Source organism: Echinops telfairi, unplaced genomic scaffold, assembly GCF_000313985.2.
Source record: "Echinops telfairi isolate 266 unplaced genomic scaffold, ASM31398v2 ScPeMD7_70;HRSCAF=299, whole genome shotgun sequence".
Lineage (NCBI taxonomy): Eukaryota > Metazoa > Chordata > Mammalia > Afrosoricida > Tenrecidae > Echinops > Echinops telfairi.
In genome coordinates, this window is record NW_022103968.1 from 14,585,104 (window position 1) to 14,610,424 (window position 25,321).

Sequence of the window (25,321 nt, forward strand, 5' to 3'; positions counted from 1 at the left end):
CTGACGTCGTGTTGAATTTCTCAAGGTGAGAGGGTTCCCTTGGAAACCCTGGAACACCAGGCACAGGTAGAGTGTATGCATCTCCTCCCCCTGCTGCTTCTTGGCTCTCCCCTAGGTGCTCATGAGCAAGGCTGGCAGGCAGGAGACCTGGGAAGGATCCCGTCACTGACACAAGAAGCTCCTTTGTGAAGAAGTAAATGTCTTAAGCTGCTAGGGGAGGGGAGATGGACTGCTTTGGGCAGGAGGGGAGGAGACACACTGCCTGCCACTGAAGGGAGGGCGGAAGACCCTGCGCCCACACAGAAGATGTTATACCCACAGGGCAGACAGACCTGGCCAGAAAGTGCCATCCCCAAAGTCCAAGAGCACAGGACATGGTCCTGGCGGAACCAAGAAAACCCTGCCCTCTGTGAGCCTCACACCGCGGGTTATTGCTGGAGGGGACAGGAGAAAGCATGGGGTCAGCTTCCATCTGGGGTGCAGGTGCCGGGGGACTTGTCCTACTCGGGATTTGGGGAAAACCTGAAAAGACCTTTCTTTCTGCAACACAGGCCCCCCACTTGCAGTAGCCCACCCGCGACTCCCTGCCGTCTGGGGCACGGAAGACAAGCACAAACCTAAACTTGGCTGGGACGCTGACTGGCCCACCCCAACCTGTCTGGCTGGACCAGAGGGCAGGTGGGTGCCCACTTTTGCAAATACTGCCTCCATTTATTTTACATACGGTATTTGGTATTCAATTAAAAAACAAAACAATGTAAAACAAACATACCATAAAAGGACAACAAAACTAGACTCAGATCTGACTCGTGTTACACACCTATCCGCTGAGGATTTGGAAGTTAAGTATGATGAATATATTAACAGATCTGGTGAAAAGGGCAGTAACACATACGAGGCTATAGGGAATTGGGGCAGAAAGTGTAGAACTAGAAAAAAAAAGATTAAAGAATTAAAGAGAAATGCTAGAAATAAAAATCACCTGGTCCGGGTGGAAGAATTCCTTCAAAGGGTATACCAGCACACCAGACACACGCAGCTCAAGGAATAATCGGTGATCTTGAAGATTGTCGAGAAATCCCCTACAGCGAAACATCGATACTAAAATGATGTGGTCTCTAACTATACTCAGTGGACTTTAATATAAAACTCAGACGCAAGCTAGGTGTCTGTTGTCTATTTATGAAGTACAAAAGAAGACAAATGAATAAATCAGATTTGTTATCAACCAGGTGAGGGGTGATCTTTGGTGATGGGGGGAGGGTGGACGACTAACGACTAGAAGAATTTCTAGAGGGCCTCAGTGGGGCAGGTAGCAATGTTCTGCTTCTTGACATGGGTGCTGGTTACGTCTGGCTTGTGAAAATCCAGTAAACTGTACACAGGCAATTTTCAGCATGTATTATGTCAATCAAAAGTTTACAAGATGTGGATTCTGACTCCTAGTTGGGCTACAAGGTCAGCAGTCTTTCTGGGAGAGACGAGGCTTTCTGCTCCTGTCAAGATTTACACAGCCTGTGAAACCCAAAATGGAAGTTCTACTTTGTCTTCTAAGGCTGCTTTTAAGATGTGATGAAAGAGGAGGCTACTATTCAGGTTTATGAAGAATGTCTTGAGCAGAAAAAAATACGAATTACCTAAATTAGCACCTGCTACTATCAGTTCTTAGAGATAGCATCCCATCGCCTCCATTTTAAAATGACAAAAAAACCCACAACAACCCAGAGGCCCCAAACAGATTAAGTGATTTGCTTAGGGTCAAAAGCTGATTAAACAAGACAGAAATAATCTACATAGCATATACTCTGAATGTTACTATTTCATGAATAAGGACAGCAAAATTATAATGATTTCAACTTCTCCACCATTGTCACTGTCTGAAGATCTTCCCCATGGAGAGAATGTGGCTCACCAGTTGAAAATATGGAGGCATTATTGATTCAAGTGCCATGCAGTCAGTGCTTAACAAATGGTGTTTAATGAATGATAAGGACCAAACAAGAGCTGCTAACACATACTGTAAAGTAGTAGTTTCAAGACAAGCCTTCAATTTAAGTTTTACCTCAAGGCCATTATAATCATTTCAGTGCATAAATCTCCTATCTATAATATTCCTCTGTTAAAACGTTTCAACATTTTAGAATGCTTTATGAACCATATTTTTCCGAGCATCTACATTGATATAAGGCAAATTACTTTCTTCCTTGGAAGCAAAACAATTCGACATCTAACTCACTGATCCTCTAAATGCCATTTCAACTATGACACAAATTTCAAAATGGTCAGAGGCCTAAGACATCCCAAAGACCTGATACAAATCCCCCTTTAAACACAGAGCATCATTCAGACGCCAGGCACCAGTCGCTCTTCTAATCCCCCAGGGATGTAAAAAGAGCAGATCTAATCTGTACAGGCAGCAACCCTCCAGCCTTATTCATGTTTCACAAGTCTATGTAGTGAAGAGCTCATGTGTATCACTTTAACGCTCATAAATTTTAAGGTCATTAATAATATAATCCTATGACCACTTTCAACAACTTTTAAATTAAGACAGTAAGAATTTTCTCTACTATTAAATATATATGTATATGTGTGTGTCAAAAATGAATTTGTGAGGTTCCACGATGAAATATCTTCAGGAATTTCTAGTATTTTTAGAAGTCAGACTTTATTATGTCATGAAGATCTAAACCTAGAAACAGAAGGCACAGATATTTTTCCATTTGGATTAAACCAAGTGGGATGGGGAAAGGATAGAAGTTGGAACTTAAATGCCAGACTCAGGAAGAAAGAAATATTTTACAGATGATTGTTCAACTATCCAAAGCATCTTGGTCAGTTTCAGCATCTTATGAGAATTAAGAATAATATATTTACATTTCAATAAACTTTATTCAAACTCAAATCTGACAACTATAAAGAGGAGAATTATAAAAATTAGCAAATTTTGTTAACAAAATGAAAATAAAACAAAAAAAACCCCAGACAACTGGCTATGAAAAATACTATCAAGTATTTACTGAATAAAGAGCTCATTCAAATGTATAAAGAAACTAAGACAATTGTTAATATAAATGAGCAAAAGTACACACAGACAAGTCACACAAAAGCAAACACTAATTGTGAATTAAAATAAGGAAAGATGCATATGCTTTCTAGAAGTCAAAGAAAAGCAGGTTAGAAGTTGCTAAATTAGCCAAGAGTATTTAAAACCCCCACCTAAACAAACTTGCAGTGAAACTGGTACAATTCATATAGTGACACTAAAGTAGTACAATTCTTGGAAAAATAAGGCAAACAGAACAGAACCTCCAAATTGTTCACTTAAAAATCCCACCCCCTTGAATTTATTCCAAAAAAACTGAAGCCACTTGCTTATGTATTCGGCAACAGGGAAATGGCTTCGACTGTAAATGTTGTGAGGATATGATTCAAATCATCATTCTCAAAAGTATAAATAGTTGGATTAACCAAATGAAAAAAAAAATTAGTCAAAAATTGCAGGTGCCATAAGAGTGAAACCATGTGGATAAAAAAGGGCATAGTACAAAATTAAAATTCCGAATGCATCACATTGGAAAAGTGAAGATTATGGCTCATTTTGTCTTTTGGCAAAAATGTCCCCAACACTTTCGATTAAAAAAAAAATGGTTACCATTTTATAAAGAAAGACACTTGTCTTTTCAAGAAACATCTACTCTTCTCCTTCAATGTATTACACCTGTTGGGTTTTAAGTTGAGAAAGACAACAGAAATACCACAGCGATTTTCTAAAGTCCCAATGCTCCTCTATGTGGCCTTAGCCAGCAATATGAAATGTAACCCATGCCATTCTCAGAAGGGAGAATGCCTCCATGGGCATCTCTCGTGGACATAAACCACAGTACTGACATCTGAATAAAACTGCAAACTTCCAACTAAACGGCCTTGCGTTTGGTATTGTAGGTTGCTGTATCACAAAATCAAACTCCTTATAATTCTGTCAGAATGAGTTCTAAGGTTTTCACTTAACATGTTGCTAATATGCTAAAAATGTTCTTATGACGCATATAGCTTTTTCCTATATGAGTTCATAATAATATAAACTCAGGCACAAACTAAACCCTTTGTCTACATAGTTAAGATTTTTTTGAGTTAGATGTGGCCAGTAGGCATCCACCTTTAAAAGAAAGTCAATCCATAAAAATACAAAGCTCCTCTTTCAAGAGGTTTAATGACTTTTCCATTTGGAAGTGTATCTGAATAAGGAGGGATCTGAACTTCCCACAGGCTAACTGTATCGTACTTTCCTCTGACAAAACTGTGAGAGTTAATTATATATGGAACTTACCATGATGTTATCCAAGTACGCTTTCAGAATTAGGGCCCAGAGAGCCAGGGAACACCGATGGTCATCTGCAGGGAAACACTGGAGAACAACTGCTACTCCGTAGTGAGAGGAAAGAGTGCCCGGAAATGCAGGCAGGGCAGTGATCTCAGTCTATAAATACCCCCTCAAAAGAGCCCATAAAGAGATGGAGAGAAATGTGAAAGACTAGAGAAACCAATTTCTAACTGAAGACTCGTGCCTTGAATTTAAAATATTATGCTAGTTAGTAACTCGGTAAAAAGTGTTGAAGTTCCCAGAAGACGTTCTCATAGCTGCCAAAATATAAGCCCTGGAGCTGCCCTCTGCCCCCTGGTAGAAAGGAGCGGGCTTTAATCAAGCATTTACTCTCTGGCTTACTTCCTGCTAGTGGTAGCAGTAATCATTTGGTTCACTTACAAATATTTATTATAAAAATTTGTTTTCAAGATTTAAACAAACACACTTATGACTGACTAGATGAGTGCTGTCTTGCCAAAGAAATGTGCTTAATAAAAAATAAGCTAACACAAACCGTTAAATGATAGCCAAATTGGAGTTAAAAAAAAAAAAAAGTCAATACAATATGGAGTCACCAGGAAGCCAAAAGAACACTCAATCACATTCAGTTTTGTGAAACCAGCGTCACACTCAGCTCCGGATTTCTTTTTGGTCTGAGTAGACAACAGTATTCAATTCTTCACAGGAAAAGGCTTTTGAAGAGAGGTCAAATTCAGAAACAACATGAAAACATCTAAAAGAACATTCCACTTTACAACAAAGAACTGAACGACTGTAAAGCCATTTATAATGTCTAGCAGATGAACAGTACCCTACCGAAACTATAAGTGATGGATATTTTTCCTCATGCTGGGAGGGGGAAGGGGGGTGTGAAGCCAGGCCAATCTTAACTTGCCTGAATTGCATCACCTTCTGCCTTAACCTCACTTAATGATATAGATTCACAGCTCAGAGGCTGTTCTTTGGACTCGTCTGGTTTGGGTTTTTTAAGTCCCGTTTCTGCAGGGAGAAGAGCTGCACAGAGCTCCAGAGCCCGTGCAATGTCGTCGATGGTCCACTTCTCCTCGGGAAGCGCGTGGTCATCCAGCGTGAACGGTCCCTGTTTGGTTCGGGTCAGCTCGAGCACGTTGGCACAGGAGGAGAGTTCTACGGTGAACAGAAATGGAAAAAACACCCATTAAACAGCCAGCATTGTAGTTATTCCATGCCAAGTGACAGAAGAACTCAATTTCAACGCCTCTCACAACCACCCTCAGAGTAAAATTGTACTGAGTCTCGAAAATGAAGAAATGACTAAGTAGCGAAAGAGTTATTCATAGCTCACCTTGCAAACTGCTTGAAAGCCTACAAAGAACTTAAGTCCGTTTTCCGTAGTAGTCTCACTTGGCAGATAGGTGACCTGCCCAATGTCACGACTGCCGATAAAAGACAAGAGCCAGAACTGCACCTTTTGTCGGGCTGTCCGACTATCATGCCCAGTTTGTTTAAGAATTTACGTGCATTAATGAAAATAACTTTTCAGATGAAATTCATTTTTGCTGATCCCTACCGAGAGTCAAAGTATTTTTATAATGGAGAAACTCTTGGTCTTTACATTCATGACTCCCATCTTTATTCTCTGATCCCTTCTCTTTGCTTCTCTCCCATTATAAGCACCTTGCTGCAGCTGCTGATGTTGATAATTGCATGCCAAAAACCTACAATGCTTCTCCAGCTGAAGGCAGCAGAGTTCAGTTCCTAAGGCAAGTATTCAGAGACAGGGACAGTAGAAAGCTCCCTTTGCCAGCAAAAAGGACTATTACTCTCTAAATGAGAATTCATAATTCATTTCCATACTTACCTTTGCCAATGTCACTGACCAAGCTTCTGATATAAAAACCTCCGCCACATTCAACATCTGGAATGTTAACAGTGACATGGTAAATTGCCAACCTCCCATGAAATCCACTTTACATAGAAATGATGCCCCTAAACAAATGTAAAAATGCACTAGGCAAACAATCGCATGATAAAATATTTATGTGCTAGGACATAAATTATTCATCTAGTAGCATATGTGTTTGTGGGATTGAAAAGTCAAGAGTGTGGAGAAAGCAAACAGCAGAAAACTCATGAGCACATTTTAAATTAACCGGCGAGTCACAGCGCTTTAAGACTGCAGTCTTGTTCATCTTAATAGGTTTTAAATAGCAGAAATCTCAGCTCCACTATCAGGAGCTGTAGGTATACAGATTTGTACATTCAAAAAACACAGCAAACAATGAAACCACCACTCTTTGGAGCGACAGAAATTATGTCTAGGGTAATGCATGACCTGAGAACTCAGCATATTGAAATGTTCTCTTGGAAATATTCCTGAAGAAACCATCAATAATCATTAAAATCATAGGCAAGCCCAGATAGACCTCAATACATATCTAAGCATATTAACAAAAACTTACTGGTTGAGAGCAGAACTCTAGGTCACTGAGCGTTCCTGAGGCCGGGAGGTATTTTATTCAGAAGATACATAGATATAGCTTCTATTTTGCCCTACCAGCTCAGGCTTAAGGACTTACTAGAGATGAAAATGGGCAAGAGGCCCAGCCTGTAAGTGCGCTGGCGTTCTTGCACTATGCTCGACTCTGGTGAAAAGACCCAACACTGGAATCTGTAGCAGGCAAAGCAAAGCATTTATGATTTCAGGCAGCTGGAAAAATCGGAGTGTTTCTTACTTCCAAAAAGATCCTATCTGCTCTGCCAACCCATCTGCTGCGTTTTCATGGACTGGAGCAAAGCATTTGTTCAACTGGTTTTATCATTATCTGTCAAATAGTTTCCATTCAGGAAACCAGGTGGTGGCTTTAAAAAACTGCACAAAATCACATTCTACAGGAATTTAATACACATTAAATAATGCCAGTGGAAAAGAGCAATCACAACAACAACAAAAATACGAAAATAACAAATCCACCGCCATGGAGCCAATGCCGAATGCTAGCAACCCTACATGACGTGTGTAACTGCCCTGGAGGGTCCCAGGCTGCAGATCTTTGAAAGCACGCTACCTCAGCTACCTCGGTCTGAGCAGCTGAGGACCTGCCTCCAAGGCTCCATGAAAGAGCAGTCAGTTTAGAAGGAAAAACGTCTGGAGAAAGTATTTCCACAGAGCACCCTTATCTAGTGTGCATCATGGCATGAAGGGTCACATCAACAGATTAAGAACTTCAGCCTTTGGTGCGTCCCAGCTTTTGCTAGAGACAGGACCCCATCCAGCTACTACTTTCTGTAACCAGATGATAAAATTTCCAAATAGAAACACCGTTTGGGGTTTTCAAATATATTTTGAATATAAAAAACCCAACGCCATCAAGCTCATTCCAACTCCTAGTAAGCCTAAAAGCCAGAGCAGATCTGCCTAGGCTCTTTTAAGACTAAACATTCCGATGGGAGGAGACAGGCTCCTCTTGCTACCACTCGGGTCCAACCTTTCAATGAGCACGCAACATGCAGCCCAGGGCACCTACAGGCTATACAGAAACTCAAATGCATCATGCAAATTCAAATTCCACTATATAATAACTTTAAAAAATCATTTTATTGGGGGCTTTTACAGCTCTTATCAAAATCCATACATCTATTGTGTCAAACACATGTTCACATATGTTGCCATCAGCGTTTTCAAACCATTTTCTTTCTACTTGAGCCCTTGGTATCAAAACTCATTTCCCCCCTCCCCTATCCTCCCTTCACGAACCCTTGATAATTTATAAATTATTATTTTCTTCATGTCTTACACCGACCGCTGTCTCCCTTTACCCACTTTTCTGTTGTTCATCCCCCCTGGGAGGGGGTTATATGTAGATCATTGTGATTGGTTCCCCCTTTCTAATCCCACCTTCCCCTCACCCTCCTGGTATCGCTACTCTCATTATTGGTCTTGAGGGGTTTATTTGTCCTGGATTCCCTGTGTTTCCAGCTCTTATCTGTACCAGTGTACATGCACTGGTCTAGCTGAATTTTAAAGGTAGAATTTGGGGCATGAAAGTCGGGGGAGGGGGGCGCATTAAAGAACTAGAGGAAAGTTGTATGTGCAAGAACTCATTTTGCCCTTATCCATTTTCCCCAGATTTTTGGGATCTTTAGAAATGACTTGTAGTGACAAGGAGGGTCTAGAAAGGGTGGGAGAGGAATATCAGTCTACTCAGATTTGTCTCAAAACTCAAAATATTTTGCTTATGGAGCGGGAAACTAATAGCACTTCTAAACTTCACTGAGCATAAACAATCAAGGCAAAGATGGGTCAGCAGTACTCATAAGATTACAGAATCTAAAATCTTGAAAACACATATCCCTTTCTTATCCCATAGGACTCAGCATTTTATTGTGCTTGGGACTGTCGGCATGGGCTGGGGCGACTTGCCTACACGCTATCACTGCCACTACTCAACTCGTTCCCAGAGCTCTAAGCTAACAATACTTCCACGTAATACTAACCACTGTGTAGTCAACAGGTACCTCATTAAATGTTAGAGGAAAGGGTTAGCAAATTCTAACATTCCTTAAATTCAAATTTCAAGAAACCTCCAATGCTCAACGGATCCATTACAGTTAGGAGAAACGACAGAGCACAAAGTAAAGGTCCCTTACCGAGTGTGAAAAGCGGCGGCTGGAACCTCTGGAGGGAGATGCTGTAGACAGTGACTGGTCTGGCAGGTTTGGCTTCCACTGCTTCCCCTCTCTTCATCAGAGTTGACAGTCTCTGTCCATCTTTCTTGAGGGCAGAATACCTGGGGGTAGAGGAGGGAGAGGGTAAGAACTGAGAGAAAAACCCCAGAAGACCGCATGGACAGGGCGGCTAACTAGCAGCCCTCTGGGGCACCCACCAGTGGACAGTAGCAGAACCTGCATGTCCCACAGGGGAGTCTCGGGCTGGACAGCAGGCAGCTGGCTCGTACTGTGGTGGCTGGTCAGGCTTCAGCACAGCATCCAGACTAACGCAAGCCTCTGAAAGACCTGACAATCTACTTCCAGTCACCAGCCAAGAACACCCTGTGCAGCACATGGAACACTAGCCAATCACCAGTGGAGGCAGTGGATGGTGTAGGACTTTGCTCTGTTGTGCACGGAGGTCGTCACGAGTCACCAGCAACAAATACAGCAGCCACCACCCTTCACCCAGGAAATCCTTCTCACAGACAAGACAGGTTTTCCCGTCACAGCTACTTCATTATGGTGTCGGGGGCTAGCACGGAATAAACACGTTTTGTCAATGTTCACGTTTCACCCTCTCCCAGGAGATAGTCTGTCTGCCCAGTACTCCTCACTCTGGGCCACACTGAGCAGGGTCTTATTTCCTGGAAACACTTTGCCTACAGCAATACATTTCTAAATGAATGGTAAATTAGCAAATGATCTACTGACCAGATCTTTAGCTTCGTGTGATTAAAGTTTATTAAACCACAAACGTTGGACCAATAATGGAGAAAAAACTTCTAAAACGATTTCTATAAATGATAACATTTGAGCAATGACACAACACAGACTTAACATTTTAAAATCTTTACGTTTGAGGCAAAAATCATAAAGAAACATTTCTCCACTAGATGTTTAAATGCTTGTAAAGATTTTTAAAAATGCTAATATATCATAAATTCCAAACTAAAAAAGATATGTCAGTAATATATCCTGTTACATCCTATAGCAAGTTAAAAAGGATTTGCTCGAATGGCAGCATACATTAAAAATAGGGTAGCAATAGTTATATTTTTAATACATTATAACTAATCTATTTTGTCTATAAGAGAACAATAAAGCAAAGGATTATGGGCCCCAAAGGACTATCCCTACACCTGGCAGGCAGTGCCCATCAGGATGAGTATATACATTACCTGGTGCAGGGATAAACGGATCCCTTCACAGCACTCCTGAACAAAAGTGACATCCCTGGATCCAGAACACACCCTAATGTCTACTGAATGACTGCCATTGAGTTGATTCCAACTCAGTGACCCTCTACCCAAAAACCCCCCAGTGCCATCAAGTCAATTCTAACTCACAGTGACTCTGGATAGGATATTCATGGTCTTAAACCTTCTGGGAGTAGACAGCCTGATCTTTCTCTCATGAAGAGGCTGGTGGGCTTGAAATGCTGATAGGCTGCAATTTCCTGCAGTTAGTCATCAATGCTTATCCAACAAAGCCACTTGGGCTCCTTTAGTGACCCTCTAGGACAGACTAAAACTGGCCCAAAGGGTTTCCAAGGCTGGAATCTCTATGGAAGTGGTCGGCCTCATCCGCTGCCAGCCTTCAGCTGAGCACCCACTGTGCTCCCCGGGTTCCATCGAATGTCTGCCATCGATGGAGAAAAATAACCAGTAAACACTGGACCAGCACCACGGTCCTACTGTGACAGGACCTAGGGACAGAGACCACATTCAACCACCTTCTTAAGAGTCTTGGAAGCTCTGCATCTTGTCTGAAGCAGGCTCATCTGTATTTGAGTATTTGCTAAGTCAGATGTACAGCCTGCCTCACAGTGCAGGAAAGGAGCACACTGACTGTCGTTAAGGTGATGTTCACGTCACCAGTCGCTATGACTCCTGTCGACTACACAGGTGTCACACACAGTGGAGCTGTGCCGCCTAGGGTTTCCAGTGGCTGACTTCTCAGAAGAGGATCACCACACCCGACAGACCCCAACCCCCACCCTGTTGGAGTACTCAAAGGCAATCATGAATCGCTGACACCAATCACAGCACTTACAGAGGGGGTACTTGCATTATATTCCCAGTAAATTTCTCAAGAATGCCTTCAATATCTTCTTGGGTTATTTTATCTGCCAAAAATAAAGGGAAAAAACAACAATAAATCAACCATAGAAGCACATACGCTATTTTGCCTGCACCAATAATTATGAAAATGTATCTTAAAAACAAATAAGACTCCCACTACCATAACTCGAATTCGACCTTGCAAGCCTGGCCAGACCAGAGGAGGTACACTGGTACAGATAGGAACTGAAAATACAGGGAATCCAGGGCAGATGAGCCCTATAGGACCAGTGGTGTGAGTGGCAAAACAGGGAGGGTAAAGGGAGAATGGGTAGGAAAGAGGGAACCGATTACATGGAACTATATGTGACCTCCTCGCTGGGGGACAGACAACCGAAAAGTGGGTGAAGGGAGACATCGGACAGGCCAAGATATGACAAAATACCAATTTATAAACTATCAAGGGCTCATGAGGGAGGGGGGAGCGGGGAGGGAGGGGAAAAATGAGGCCTAATGTCGGGGGTTTAAGTGGAGAGAAAATGTTTTGAGAATGATGTACAAATGCGCTTTACACAACTGATGTGTGTATGGATTGCGATAAGTTGTATGAGCCCCTAATAAAATGTTAAAAAAAAAAGAAAAGAATTCCAACAAAGTATGTACAACGGTGTGTGTTTTATAGGCCAAATTCAAGCCAGTTAAAATGAATAAAGCATACACATTGAGGAGATCAAAGGGGAGAAAAGTGTTCCATTATTCATCACCAAGACAAGCTTTCTTTGGCTCCCCCCGGCCCCCCCATGCACACAAACAGATCATCTTAAATGCACTTGGGTGGCTGTTCCTCCAGCCTTTGCAGACAGAGAAAAGTCTAACCCAGCTATGACGATGCCGTGATCAATAACCAGGCGATCCAAACCGATGAAAACGAAATCCATCAGGGCTTTTCTGAGTCTCTCCGGGTGTCCTACATGCAAATAACCCGGCATTAACGTGGCTCGAAAAATCACTATGCCTTACCTACATCTTAATTTTTACTTGATAACTTTCAAAATTCTTCTGCTATACATTGTTATATTTCCATTCAATTTCATCTCCCAGGGAAGGTTTATTTATCTGTCATCCTCCTCTCTGCTCCTGGACTAGCTCTGTTCTCTAAATGAACACTCAGCCAGGTGGCTGACTTTACCTCAAAATGGGTCAGCACAGTAAAGAAATAAAGCATGCCGGCAGCAAGAATGCTCACATGCTTACGAGGCCATTCTTTCCATAGTGAGGCCCCAAATGGATGAACTGAAGTGTCTACTATGTGTCACCTAATGGTGTTTCGCCTACTGTTTTGATACTCTTTCAAAGCCAAGATGCTGTATTACAGCCCTATCATTTTAAAAAATGGAAAGTAACAAACACACTGACACATTTAAGCATTTGGGATTTTCACACATATTTTTATATAAATCCTTATACATATTTGATAATTCAAAAATAAAAACGAAATCCTAAGAGGCTATAACTTGTCTATTCTGTCCATGGGAAAGAAATGATGGTCCCACTCTTCCCCTTCACTTTGTGGGAAATTTGTTTTAAATGGGTTTTTCCTCTGCCTCTATCAGAGAAAATCAGGTTGTGGGAACCATGTTAAACAAGAACTAATTAATGTGCTTTGAAGTGCTGTTCTAACAGCAAAATTTGAATGTAAAAGCCAGCCTGGGATATGGGGCCCAGATCTGAACATCAGCACAGCGAGCCAGCCTTCACCTCGCTGTGACCTTGATGCCTCACCAGCTAAGCCTGAACAAAAGGCTGGCCTCTCCAACACAGAAGAGCGAGAGAACTCAAAGGCATCGCTCCCCATACCTAGCAGCTTCCTCACAAAGAACCCTCTCACGCTGCGGCCGTTCTGTTCACACCGTTTCTCAAGCAGATGTAGCTCATGACATCAGTGAGGATTTTTCGACAAAAGAATTCTGACAGGACTGCACCATTACAACAAACAGACTGGGGGCAGCACCTTAGTTGTGCAAACCTCAGATGTCCCCAGCGTGACATCCAGTGCCCCCACGGTGCTGAGGGAACTGCTGAAAATGCCACAGCTGTGAAGATGGAGATGGCTCATAATTTCCCTGGCCTCACATTTTAAAGCGAGATAAACCACCACGCTCTACTGCTGAGCTGCTCGCCTCGCGGAGGTGGCGGCTAAGGTGGCTCCGTTGTCCTGTTTCTGGCATTCCTTCCTTCCTCTCTCACTGGCATTCACGATGACAGGATATGCTCTTTCTCCCTTTCCACAGTTCCAGACACGAGCCACCGAGCCTGCCACTCGTCTCCTTTCTCTGACTTCATAGCTCAGGCTTTGATGGCTTGTGCTTCTCATCCTACAGTTAATCAAAACACACTGTGTAACAGTCACCTATTATATATGTAGCTAGTCTTTCACCAATAAAATTCTAAGCTCCTTAAAGACAGCTTTCTTCTATAAGATTAAACGGTCCTCAAAGCATTCCCGCTGAATTTAATTTGTCAAGGAATACTATAACAGGATCGTACGCAATTTGAAAGAAGTTAAAAGTCCTGTAGACCAACCATCCATCTGATATTTGAATCACTAAACTGAAAACATATCAAGTTATGTTATAATAAAAGCCACACTGTCTTATCATATGGCCTGGTGATGCCACTCCTAGGGATATAATCAAAAGAACTGAATTAGCCAAGGGGGTTTAAAAAAGTATATGGAAAATGGAGTGAAGAGATCATGAATTTTTCCAGTAGCTTTTTGAAGCCTCCTTGTAGCCAGGCAAAAACGTATGCAGAATGTTCACAAGAGCATTATTTCACAGAGTCAAACTGTGAGAGAACCACATGTGGCATAGCCACACCACACCGAACTCACTGCTAGCAAGTCAATTCTGACTCAGCCACTCGACAGGGTGAAGTAGACCTGGCTCTGTGGGTCTCCGAGGCGGAGGGCCCTTTCTGAATTTTGGCAGACCGAGGAGCCTCTCAAACAAGCCTCTGTGACTCAACAGTGACACTGAATTTGGGGAAACATACCTGAGCAAGAGTCTATGGGAATTACAGAGAAAGAGACAACAGTTCAATTACACAGGTCTAAAGCAAGTTGATAAAGGACAGCTTTTCAACCCTTCCTGCCGAGACAATGAAATCCACGTACAAAGAAATGACTGATTCACACTTCATTCCACAAACTAACTCTACCCGGACAAGGAGGGGAGCCATTACAGAGGGGAATGAGGAAGCTTCTACAGGATAAACTCACTTGCTATCTTGAGCATGGCAATAGCTTCATGAGTGCCCAAATTCTTCAAGCTGAACCTTTTAAATATGGACAGTTTTCTGTATACCAGTTATACCTCAGGAAGGTTTTCTCTGAGCTGGACCGCAGCCACGTACTGAGGTCCTGGCAGGGCAGTGGTTCTATGGGGAGATATACACTTGCGTATTTGGAGGTGGGGATAGGAGCTACAGTTTATGCTTGGATAGTTCAGGAAAGGTTATTTGCAAAGTTTTTGTTAGATTATTTCAGAATTAAGAGTAAAATTATGAGGAACTATTATGAATGACTTTATACCAATGAGTTTGAATAAGGTATATGAATTCCTGGGGGGGGGGATTTCTAGAATGACACAAGACATTTTAGATATATTAAATTTGATAACTAGAAAGAAATCCAATCTATATTTAAAAGTCTCCCAATAAAGAAAACCATAGAACTAGATGCCTTTATCAGTTAATTAATTCTCCCAAACGTTTAACAAGACTATTAACTTGACACACACTCTCCCAGACAACAGAATGCACCTCATGAAGTCAGCATCGCCTTGCTATCCAGAACAAAGACACAAAAGGAAATGAAAAAGAAAGGGTAATCTTACTCAGGACATATGCAAATATCCTGATGTAAATATTTGCAAACCAAATCCAATTTATAAAAAGGATAACACATCCTGACCAAGCTGGGTTTATTCCATAAATGTAAAGTTGATTTAACATTTGAATAAGAACAAAAACTAATATACGCAGAAAAAACTTTTGATAAAATGCAATGTTCATGCAAGATGGAAGTAAAACAAAAAAAAACAAAACAAAAAACCTCAGCAAAAGCACCTCCTGACTTTAATCAAGGGCTGTTAGAGCAACAAACAAACAAAAATAAAAAGCAACAAACAAAAACCTGTGGTAACATCTGTAAGAAATAGATGGAAGATTTGCTCTCCATCTATTTATAAATCTAAAGATTTATTCTAAAGCCGGAACAAGAAAATGGTTTGCTGTTAGCATTTAAAAAAAAAAGAAGCCAAATGTACTGCCATGGGGCCGATGCCTGCTCATAGTGACCCTATGGGGCAAGGCTGTCACTCTCTCCAGGAGTAGAAAGCCCTGCCTTCTCCAGAGGAATGGCTGGGGATTCCGAACTGATGGCCGTGCAGTTCTCACAGCCCAAAGCATCACCGTTACACCACCACAAAGATAAGAAAAAGATCAATGTAATAAACAGACTGAAACAAGTCCATGTTTGCCTGCTACTTCATTTCTAACAAGGGAGGCAATAGTCAACTGGTCTCCACACAGAACAATGGAAGGTTACAGTGCAGGCTCATTCACGTGTCATAGCAAAGGCAATGCAATCAAGCCTTAATCATGAGGGGAAATCTGCTCATGACCTTTGAATAGGAAGTGATTTCTTAAACAGGACAATTTAAAAAGACTAACCATTAAGAAAACGATGTGATCAACTGGAGTAAATTAAATCCAAGAGCTTCTGTTTTTCAAAAGACACAAATAAAGGTGGCAAAGGGCCAGTCAGACAGGAAGAAACAATATATGCAACAAGTTTAACCCAAAGATCGGTCAGGTCCTTGGTATACAAAGAACTCGTACAAATCAATTTTTAAAAGGCAGGCAACTCCAGAAAAAGTGAAACAAAAACAATCAAGAGACCTGAACAGGCAATACATAAAATAAGATGGCCTAGGGCCCAAAGCACATGATTTCATTCATTAAATCAATATCACAATGAAATACCACTACATAGTCACCAGAGAGTTGAAGGGTAGAACTCATACATAACGCTGGTGAAATATGCAGTTATATATGTAACAGTCAAGCTATTTGGCAACTTTCCAGTAGAGTTACATAAACACTCATCCTACGCCCAAGCAATTATATTTGGATATGTCCCCAAGAGAAATTAGTGCACTTAGGAACCAAAAGATAGGTATAAGATACACACAGCCGCTTTACTCATGGACCTCTACAAGGGAAAACCCAAATGTCTACCAACAGAAGTGCGCGCGCGCACACGTGTGTGTGTGTGTGTGTGAGTGTGTGAGAATAAAGCCACATAATGGCATGCCACATAGCAAAAATAAAGTCTGAGACATCCATACAACATGGGTCCCAAAAACATGCTGAGTGAAAAAAGAAAGACATACGAATGTACACTATACACCCCATACACAGTGGGGCAAATCACGAAGGGCAAGCAACAGAGCACACGGGGTGCAAAGCAAGAAATCGTCAAGGAATCCCGAAAACAGACTTCTGACGTGGGGAGCAGGGCTTGACACCTCACCAGACCCATTCTAATCAGAAAATATTCACAAGGGTCAGCAGACAGACAGGAACTATTTATAGGCTTTTCTTTTTTTCACTTTCATGTTGATCTATATAAGACAGGACTGTTTACAATCCCGCGGAGAAAACAACGCGGGACCAACAGTTCTAGGGGGACATGAGAGAGGTGGTGATGGGGGAAAGAGAGGGGGGAGCCAACACACCCAGGGACAAGGGAACAAGAAATCTAAAAATCAATGGTGAGAAGGGCGTAGAACGCTTGGTGGAATTTGATCATGCGCAATGTAGCCGAGAGGAATTACTGAGAGCCTAATGAAGGTCAAACAAGATAGTGGGACAGGAGAAAAGGGAAAGGAAAAAGAGGAAAGAACTAGGAGGCAAAAGAATTTATAGAGGTCTAAATATAGGCATGTATATATGTAAGTATATTAATATATGATAGGGATATAGATCTATGTACATATATTTATATGTTAAGTATTACGGTAGCAGATGGACATTGGGCCTCTACTCAAGACCTCCTTCAATCCAGAACACTATGTTCTAATAACCTGGCATTCTGTGATGCTCACCTTCCCGACATGATCGCTGAAGGCAAAATGGGCACATAAGCAAATGTGGTGCAGAACGCTGATGGTGACGGCAATTACAAGATATAGAGTCTGGGGTCTTAAAAGCTTGAAGTTAAACAAGTGGCTATCTAGCAGGGAAGCAACAAAGCCCACATGGAAGCACAGCAGACTGTGTGATCAGGAGGTGTTGGCAGGATCGGCTATCAGGCATCAGAAGACCCAAAACAATCAATCATATTGATGCAAACAAGGGGGGTCGCAGTGGAGACCCAAAGCCAATCTGCAGACAATTAGACATCCCCTCAGAGAAGGGTCACAGAACGAGTCAGCAGGGTGCAGTACAGTGTATAGCACCGACAAAACACACAACATTCCTTGAGTTCTTTAATGCTCACCCCCTATCATGATCCCAGTTCTACCTTACAAACCCAACTAGACCGGAGCATGTACACTGGTACAGGTAAGCGCTCTCAACACATGGAATCCAGGATAAACCCCCCAGGAACAGTAACTGGAGTAGTGATACCATGATGGTATGGGGGAGAAAGAGGGAACTGACCGCAAGGACTGACATATAACACCCAACCCAAGGGACAAATAACAGAAACATGAGTGAAGGGAGACTGTGGATGGTGTAAGAAATGAAAACAATAATAATTTATAATATATCAGGGGTCCATGAGGGTGGGCGGGCAGGCAGGAGAGGAACTGATATTCAAGTAGAAAGAAAATGTTTTGAAAATGATGATGGCAACATGTACAAATGTACTTGATATAATTGATGTATTGTTATGAGCTGTAAGAGGCCCCAATAAAATGATTTATATAAGGATGTATGCTGCACAATACCACTCGTATGAAGTTCAAAAACATGCAAAACAAATCAGATGACAGAAGGCAGAATAACTATAGGGGCGGTGAGTGTCTTAGAAAAAGCACAGGGTATCTTTTTGAGTGATGGAACTGGTCAGTATGTTTATCACAATAAAAAAGTAAAGTGCACAGCGGTACAGATGGGAATTAGAAACGCAGGGAATCTACGACAGAGGAACCTCTCAGGACCAGGGGTGACAGTGACGATACCAGGAGGGAAGGGGGGTGTAGAAAGGGGGAATTGATCACAGGGAGCTACATATAACCTCCTCTCTGGGGGACCGGGCAGCAGAGGGGTGGGTGAAGGGAGACGCCGGGCAGTGTAATATAAGATACAATAATAATTTATAAATTATCAAGGGTGCATGGGGGAGAGGGGAGGAGGAAGGGAGGGGGAGGGGAAAAAAGGAAAATGAGCGGATTCCGGGAACCCAAGAGGAAAGCGAATTTTGGGAATAATGAGGGCAACAAATGTATAGATGTGCTTTACACAATTGATCTATGTATTGTGATGAATTGTATGAGCCCCAATAAATTGATTTTTTTTAAAAAGTAAAGATAAGAAAAACGAACGAGGTGAGAATCCCCTATTGCTTAAGAAACTGTGTTAAGTATTCAGAGCATCATTATTTGCCCATCGACTGTTGGACAGAAAGTAAATCATGGTATAACCCAAAGGAACCTATTGCTATGTAGTCGACACCACCTCACAGTAACTCGGGCCCACAGGCCAGAGCCAAACTGCTCTCCAAAGGGCTCCAGGGAACCACTCCACAGGGAGTTGGCTGGTGGATTCAAATTGTCAACCTTTTGGTTAGCACCATAACCCTTTATCCACTGGGCCCTGAGGGTTTCTTCATTGCTACATAGTATACTATACTTTAAGGTGTCCCAGTGGTTAAGCATTAGGCTGCTAACAGAAAGGTTGCCAGTTCAAATCCACCAGCTTTGTTGGAGGTGAAAGATGAGGACTGTCTACTTCCATAAAGATTTCCAGCCTCGGATATCTTTTGGGGCAGTTCTACTTTCTCAAAGGGTTGTCATGAGCTGTGAGTGGGTACAGAACAACACACATGAATAACTACAGCACATTAAGGATCAATCTCATAAACAAAAGTGAAAGAATCCATTATCTTCTAAAGAATATAATCCATTATCTAAAGAAATATATAACCTCCTCACTGATCAGCCATCTCATTAATCTACATTTCATATTTACAACAGTAAAAAAAAAAATCTACTATCTTGCTCAGTAACAACGTACATCTCGCAACTAAAAACCCCAAGGTGTGAAGTATGGGCAAGAGGAGCTGTGATGGTTCTGGCTGTGTCAACTTGTCGGGATCATGAATTTCAGTGGCTTGGCAGCTAAGTGACGACACAACTTGGCAGATGGGTAATGATGCGGCCTTTCTCCATTTCCACAAAATGCCCCGGTCTTTGGAACTTAACCATGTAGGTACCTGGGTGTATTTTCCTCGATTCTATTCATATAACGCTCCAAAACAGGTAAAACAATACAGTTGATTTGGAACTATTGTCACAGCAATGTTCACATAGGCGCGACGAAGAAGTGATTGGAATTTGTATGGAATGGCAGGGGGCAGTAGGAAATCTCTACACTGACTAGGGTGGTAGCTACATGAATGTTTGCTTTCACAGTCCATTGAGCTGTGCATTATGTTGTGTTCACTTTTCTTTACATGTGTGATATTTTATAACACTAAAAGTCTAAAAACAAACAAATCACCACAAGATCAATATGCAGTCACATGGGTCCCTGCTATAATGTGTACCCAATTCAACTCTTCCACTTGTTAGGAGCCAGGACAGAAAGTAATTTCTTGCTTTCATTTTATTGTCTATTTAATCAAGTACAATGCTTTGCTAGAAGGTAAATGTTAATAGGGCAGGTGGAACTATTTTAAACATGAAGAAGGTTGGTCTCACGACTATCGGCAATAGGCAATATAGAAGATGGCAACTTAAACACAGAGGGAGGCCAGATGCCTAAAACTACATTCAGAAGTGGTGACATTAATTTTTTAAAGTATTGATGAAACTACTATTTGTCAAGTTTGGGTGCTATAGCAAAGAAGTTATCTGGAATGATATTAAAATCTTCCATCAACTGAAGTCTTCTTAAAGTCAGCCTGCCTATTTGAGCATTCCTCTATTTTAACACCAGTCTACATGGGATCCAAATTCACAATACATATTTGAAAGACTGGATAGAGACCTTCTGGGGCAATGAGTTTGTTAATATGAGAAGGTGCAAATGGTTCTACAGTTGGAAGAATGTAATTAGTTTCACTAAGTTTTACAAGTAGAAACTCTTTCACTACATATGCTCTCAACAAAGGAAAATTAGAAAAAAATTTCCTTTAAAAAAAGTGGCAGCATGAAACACATGGAGCAGACACACACGCACGCACGCACACACCAGAAAGCCTACAGAAAATTCACAATTGGTGATACGGTAATGGTTAAAAAGTGGATGTGTGAAACCGCAACTCTTGGATGATAAATAACATGCAGACTGGAAAAATTACTAGGGGATGGTTTTACTGATCATAATGCAGTCACAGATAGAATGTAAATAAACTAAGGTGGCTCTAGTGAGTCTTTTATTTACACACAAACAGCTTTCCCAGTGTTATTTTTCTAAATTCCAAAAGCACAGGAACAAAATCGGTCTTAGCCTGGCATTTATTTCAACTGCTAAGAACTATGAAAACAGGCAATGGTTAATCATAGGTAAAACCTAATTAGAAACGATTTCTACCCACCCACCCCCAGTCCCTCATCACTTACTAGAAAAAAATATATCCTGAGCCCCTGTTCTCAATGTTTTTGGTAAGGATAATTCTGAACATTCAGGGGGAAAAAACACACACACAAAAACTGACATAAGAAAAAGAGAAAATTATAATAAATCTTTATTAATAAACTCCTACTATCTCTTCAACATATGATGCTTGAGAAAATAGAACATCCACTTGCAAAATAATGAAGTTATCTTACATCTTAATCAAACATTTAACTCAAAATGGGTCACAGACCCAAATCTAAAGGCTAACGCTATAAAATTCTTAGGAGAAAACATTGAGGGAAATCTTCAAGGTGTTGGGTTTGAAAATGGTTTCAAAATGCTCAGGCAATGAAAGAAGAAGCAGATAAATTAGACTCCATGAAAAGTTATTTCCATCAAAGACTACTACCAAGAGAGTAAAGGACCAACCCCTTAGAACAGGAAAAAATATGCATAAAGTATGTATTCTCATAAGGGTTTTACTTATCAGGGTATACAAAGAACTCTTACAACCTAAAAAAAAGACAAGCAACTCAGTTTAAAAATCGGCCAACACAATAGTTGGCCAAGACACATTAGGGAAAAATATATGAAGAACTCAAGGACTGTAAAACAGGCAAACAAACAAACAAACCTGGCATGGTAGAGAACAGAGGGATCCCTGACACTGCTGGCCTGACACACACCATATGCCAAGAAGGAAACCCAGTCTGAGGCCGCCTTTTAGCAGTACAACAGAGTGATACACAACACAGAAGGCGTTACTAACATAATCTGTACCCTTCTTAAAAACCATCAGTATGAGACCAAAAGGTGAACAGTGTCTGAGACGCAAATATGAAAAAAGGGCAAGGACACAAGAGTACAGGTCAGGAAAGAGCACAGTTAAAGACGTTGTTGACACACTGAACTAAGTAGAACACTGAACAGTTTGTGTGGAAATGGTCCAGGGGGAGGCCAGTCGGCTGTACAGATTTCTCCCATAAGGTATAACTCATATCGCCCCTGTGGATCAGAGCAGCACTGTTTTCTCCAGCAAAGCAGCTAACGGGTTTGAATTACCAACCTTCCGGCTTGCAGCTGAGCATTTAATTACTGCACCTGAGATATAGTCTATTAACATGGCCCTTTCGATAATAATCGCTTATGTGCTGTAATTAGAATTCAGGGCTCTCTTCCCACTTGGGCAGAAGTTGTTACAGGGTTCAGGTGGGGTTCACCCTGACCTTAGTAGATGGTGATCAAGTACACATTCTTTGTTTCCTCGAGGGCATCTTTCTATTTTACTGAAGGGTGGGACTTAATATGCCATCCTTGGGGGTATGATTGGCTAACAGACAAGACAGGAAAAAAGCACAACAAAAACCCATCAAAGCCTTTTCTGTATGAGAGTCACCTGAACACACAGGAAAATCGCATGTCCAAGATGTGTGTCTGAAGTGGCAGAAGACAATGAGGCTGGATGCATCAGAGACTTTGGCAAAGAGACTCAGAGGAGCAGAGGCTAAGCTGTGGGGTAGCTTTTATCTGGCCCAAGACTGTGGGGCAGTGAGACACTGTGTCAGGAGGGCTGGCTTGCTGGTCCACAGAGGCGGGAGCCAAGGGACCATGTGGCTAAGAGGCCGAGGACTTGAATGAAACTTGGTTGCTGGGAGGAGAAGAGGTACTGCTGTGAACCAACAGCTGCTGCATCCTTACTGTTTACTGATCTTGACTTGCGGTAACCTATTAACTTCCCTAATAAAGCCCGTAATGAATATTGTAAGAAAAATGTAGTGCTACTCTGAGTAGTCTGTGGTCACTGTAATGAACTATGGAACTCAGAAGAGATGTAGTAATTTGGGAGGCCTGGGTGGTGTCAGAACAGGTAAAGGATGGAGGGATATGCACCCTGCTCCCTCACTCAGGGCAATAAGGAAGCTGGAGGAGGTCTGACATGTCCACCTTCATACTGTTTACCACCATGGTCTCCTAATAAAAACACGGAAAGGACCTGAATAGCTATTTTTCCTAAGATATACAAATGGCCAATAAGCACATGAAAAATATTGACGGACACCATTGGTCATTAGAAAAATGCAAATCAAAACAATGAAATACATCACACTAACCAGATAGCCATAATTATTATTATTATTATTTTAAAGGAAAATAAGGTTGGCAAGCAAGCGGAAAAACAGAGACCCACTGCTGATGGGACAGTTCGGAGATGCAGAGACTATGGCCAGTAATGTGATGGTTCCTCAAAAATACAAGAGAGCTGTCAGCTGGCCCAGCAATCCCACTCCTTGGGCTAGACCCAGAAGAAATGAGGTGCGTGGGATAGTCACAGCAGCATTGTTCACTACAGCCAAGAGGGAAAAAACCACCCCCATGTCGACTAACGGGCAAATGGACATAGTGAGGTATATAAAGGAAGAGCATTCAGCCAGGAAAAGAAATGGCAGAACAAAACCAAACCAACTGCCAACAAGTCAATTCTGACTCATAGAGACGTTATGTTCCAAAGCGGATGAACCTTAGAAGCAGGCTAGATGAAATAACCATGACACAAAAGAACAAATATTCTAATATTCCTACCCTAGATCCCTAGATGAAAGACAAGAAGAGGTAAATTCACAACTAGAAAGGAGACTAAAGTTTCCCTGGGGCTAGAGGCAGGCGGGAGGGAGGAGGTTTTCAAGTTCTGAATTCACAGAAACATTTTCAGAAGGTCAGAAAGGAAGACTCCATGAGAGCAACTTCATACCATAAGGCTTTTCTTCTGTGACTTTCCCGGTAGAGTCCAGAGTATCAGTGGCCTTCCCAAGTTCTCCGATGGCTATATACCTCTAGAAGAAAACAACCAAGAAGAAAATTAGCAACCAAGTAAAGAAAATATTCAGCGTATTTTGAAGTGGGTATATACATTTTGTTAGTAAAATCAGCATATTAAAAATTAAGGCAAAAATAAGAGACACCCATTGTTTGTTTTTGATATGCAGGAAGTAATGTGAAAGTGAGGTACATATACAGATACTGCCCACACTAGCCACATGAAAGAAATGCCAGATTTTATTGATAATTGTGGATTACAAGTACTGATACTTTATACAAATCTTCTAAAACCAGTTTTAGTTTTGCTTATAGAAAACAATTATACAATAACCTCCCACATAGCCACCCTCATATTATTAAACCACACAAAATTAAAGGTCATAGGAAAATAAATCCATGTACCATGGCTTGTATGAAGTCACTTAAATCTCAGTTAAGTGCTGTGCCACGCCTTCAAACAAAAGTTAAAGAGGGAGAAAGTAAGCAAAGCGAGTGCAGCAGAGGAGGTAGCACACAAACCACTACAGGTACTTCCTCGGTGCAGAGAAACCCACGCTGCTTAACCTCTGCAAGGGAAAAACTCACTTCCAACAACAAGCAGGCATCTTACATTCTTAAGCGTTCTTTGAGGACATCACCTTCAAATGACATAGCACAGAATCACTTTTTATTTTAAAATGGAAAGAACAGTAAGTACCTCATGAGAAGGAGCGTAATTTAGAATGGGACCTGGCCCTCGTTTCATTACTGTCATTTAATAAAAAGATCTGTCTGATTCACAGAAACGGGGCTCAGCTGGTTATACTGAGTCCCTAAGGTACAGTAATGCCCCAAGACGCTCTAGACTCTTGCCTTCACCGTCTAGTCGTGTTAAGAAAAGCACACTGCAGTCTTGTTCCAACCAACCCACAGTGCCTCGCCTCGGTTAAACTCATGGAAACCGTACAGAGAAGTGCTATTCTGCACGCATGGGGCCTCCAGGAGTCAGCTGGTGCAGGCAATAGTACAGACGACATCAAGTTGTTCCCAGGAACCTCGGCAGCCACGTACTCAAGTGCGCACTCAAGCCCACAATTCTTCCCAGGGCTACAAACAAGTCGACAAACAACACTCCCGAACTTTAAAAACTACTTTTGCCAAAAATAGAGTCGACATACACCCTGCTCACATACCCAGAGAATCAATCTGTGAAATGTACACTTCCCCAAACTGGGTTTCTGTAACAAACCGCACCTGGGATTTTCTATTTATGCCCCACTGTCATCTGAGAATCAGCGATTTTATGGTTTGACATTCAGTTTTCCAGCTGACAAAATGGGTTTGTGACAAATTAAACTGAAACCAAAGTCAATGAATGATGCAGGTACAGTTTCAGTCATCATACTTTATAAAACTTTCAAATAACATATTTGGGTGTGTGTGTGTGTGCGCGCGCACAGGGCAGAGGGGATTGTTAAGTATAGAATGAATATTCCAGTGAAATCAACATATAATTTGTATCTTGGGGGAAAAAACAAATATTTCTTAACAT

The 25,321-nt window shown here is 41.6% G+C and overlaps 1 protein-coding gene across 1 annotated transcript in view; it reads right to left on the reverse strand.

Annotated features, from left to right (window-relative positions):
- Positions 1 to 2,649: 2,649 nt before the first annotated feature.
- Positions 2,650 to 25,321, reverse strand: part of TRUB1 (TruB pseudouridine synthase family member 1) — a 31,443-nt gene continuing 8,771 nt past the window's right edge. Inside the window, exons 5-9 of the mRNA XM_045291528.1 lie at positions 23,723 to 23,804; positions 11,111 to 11,183; positions 8,996 to 9,135; positions 6,207 to 6,263; positions 2,650 to 5,512 (exon numbers count right to left, since the gene is read on the reverse strand). Coding sequence (XP_045147463.1) covers positions 5,253 to 5,512; positions 6,207 to 6,263; positions 8,996 to 9,135; positions 11,111 to 11,183; positions 23,723 to 23,804 — 612 coding nt within the window. The 3' untranslated portion in view covers positions 2,650 to 5,252. The remainder of the gene's footprint in view (positions 5,513 to 6,206; positions 6,264 to 8,995; positions 9,136 to 11,110; positions 11,184 to 23,722; positions 23,805 to 25,321) is intronic.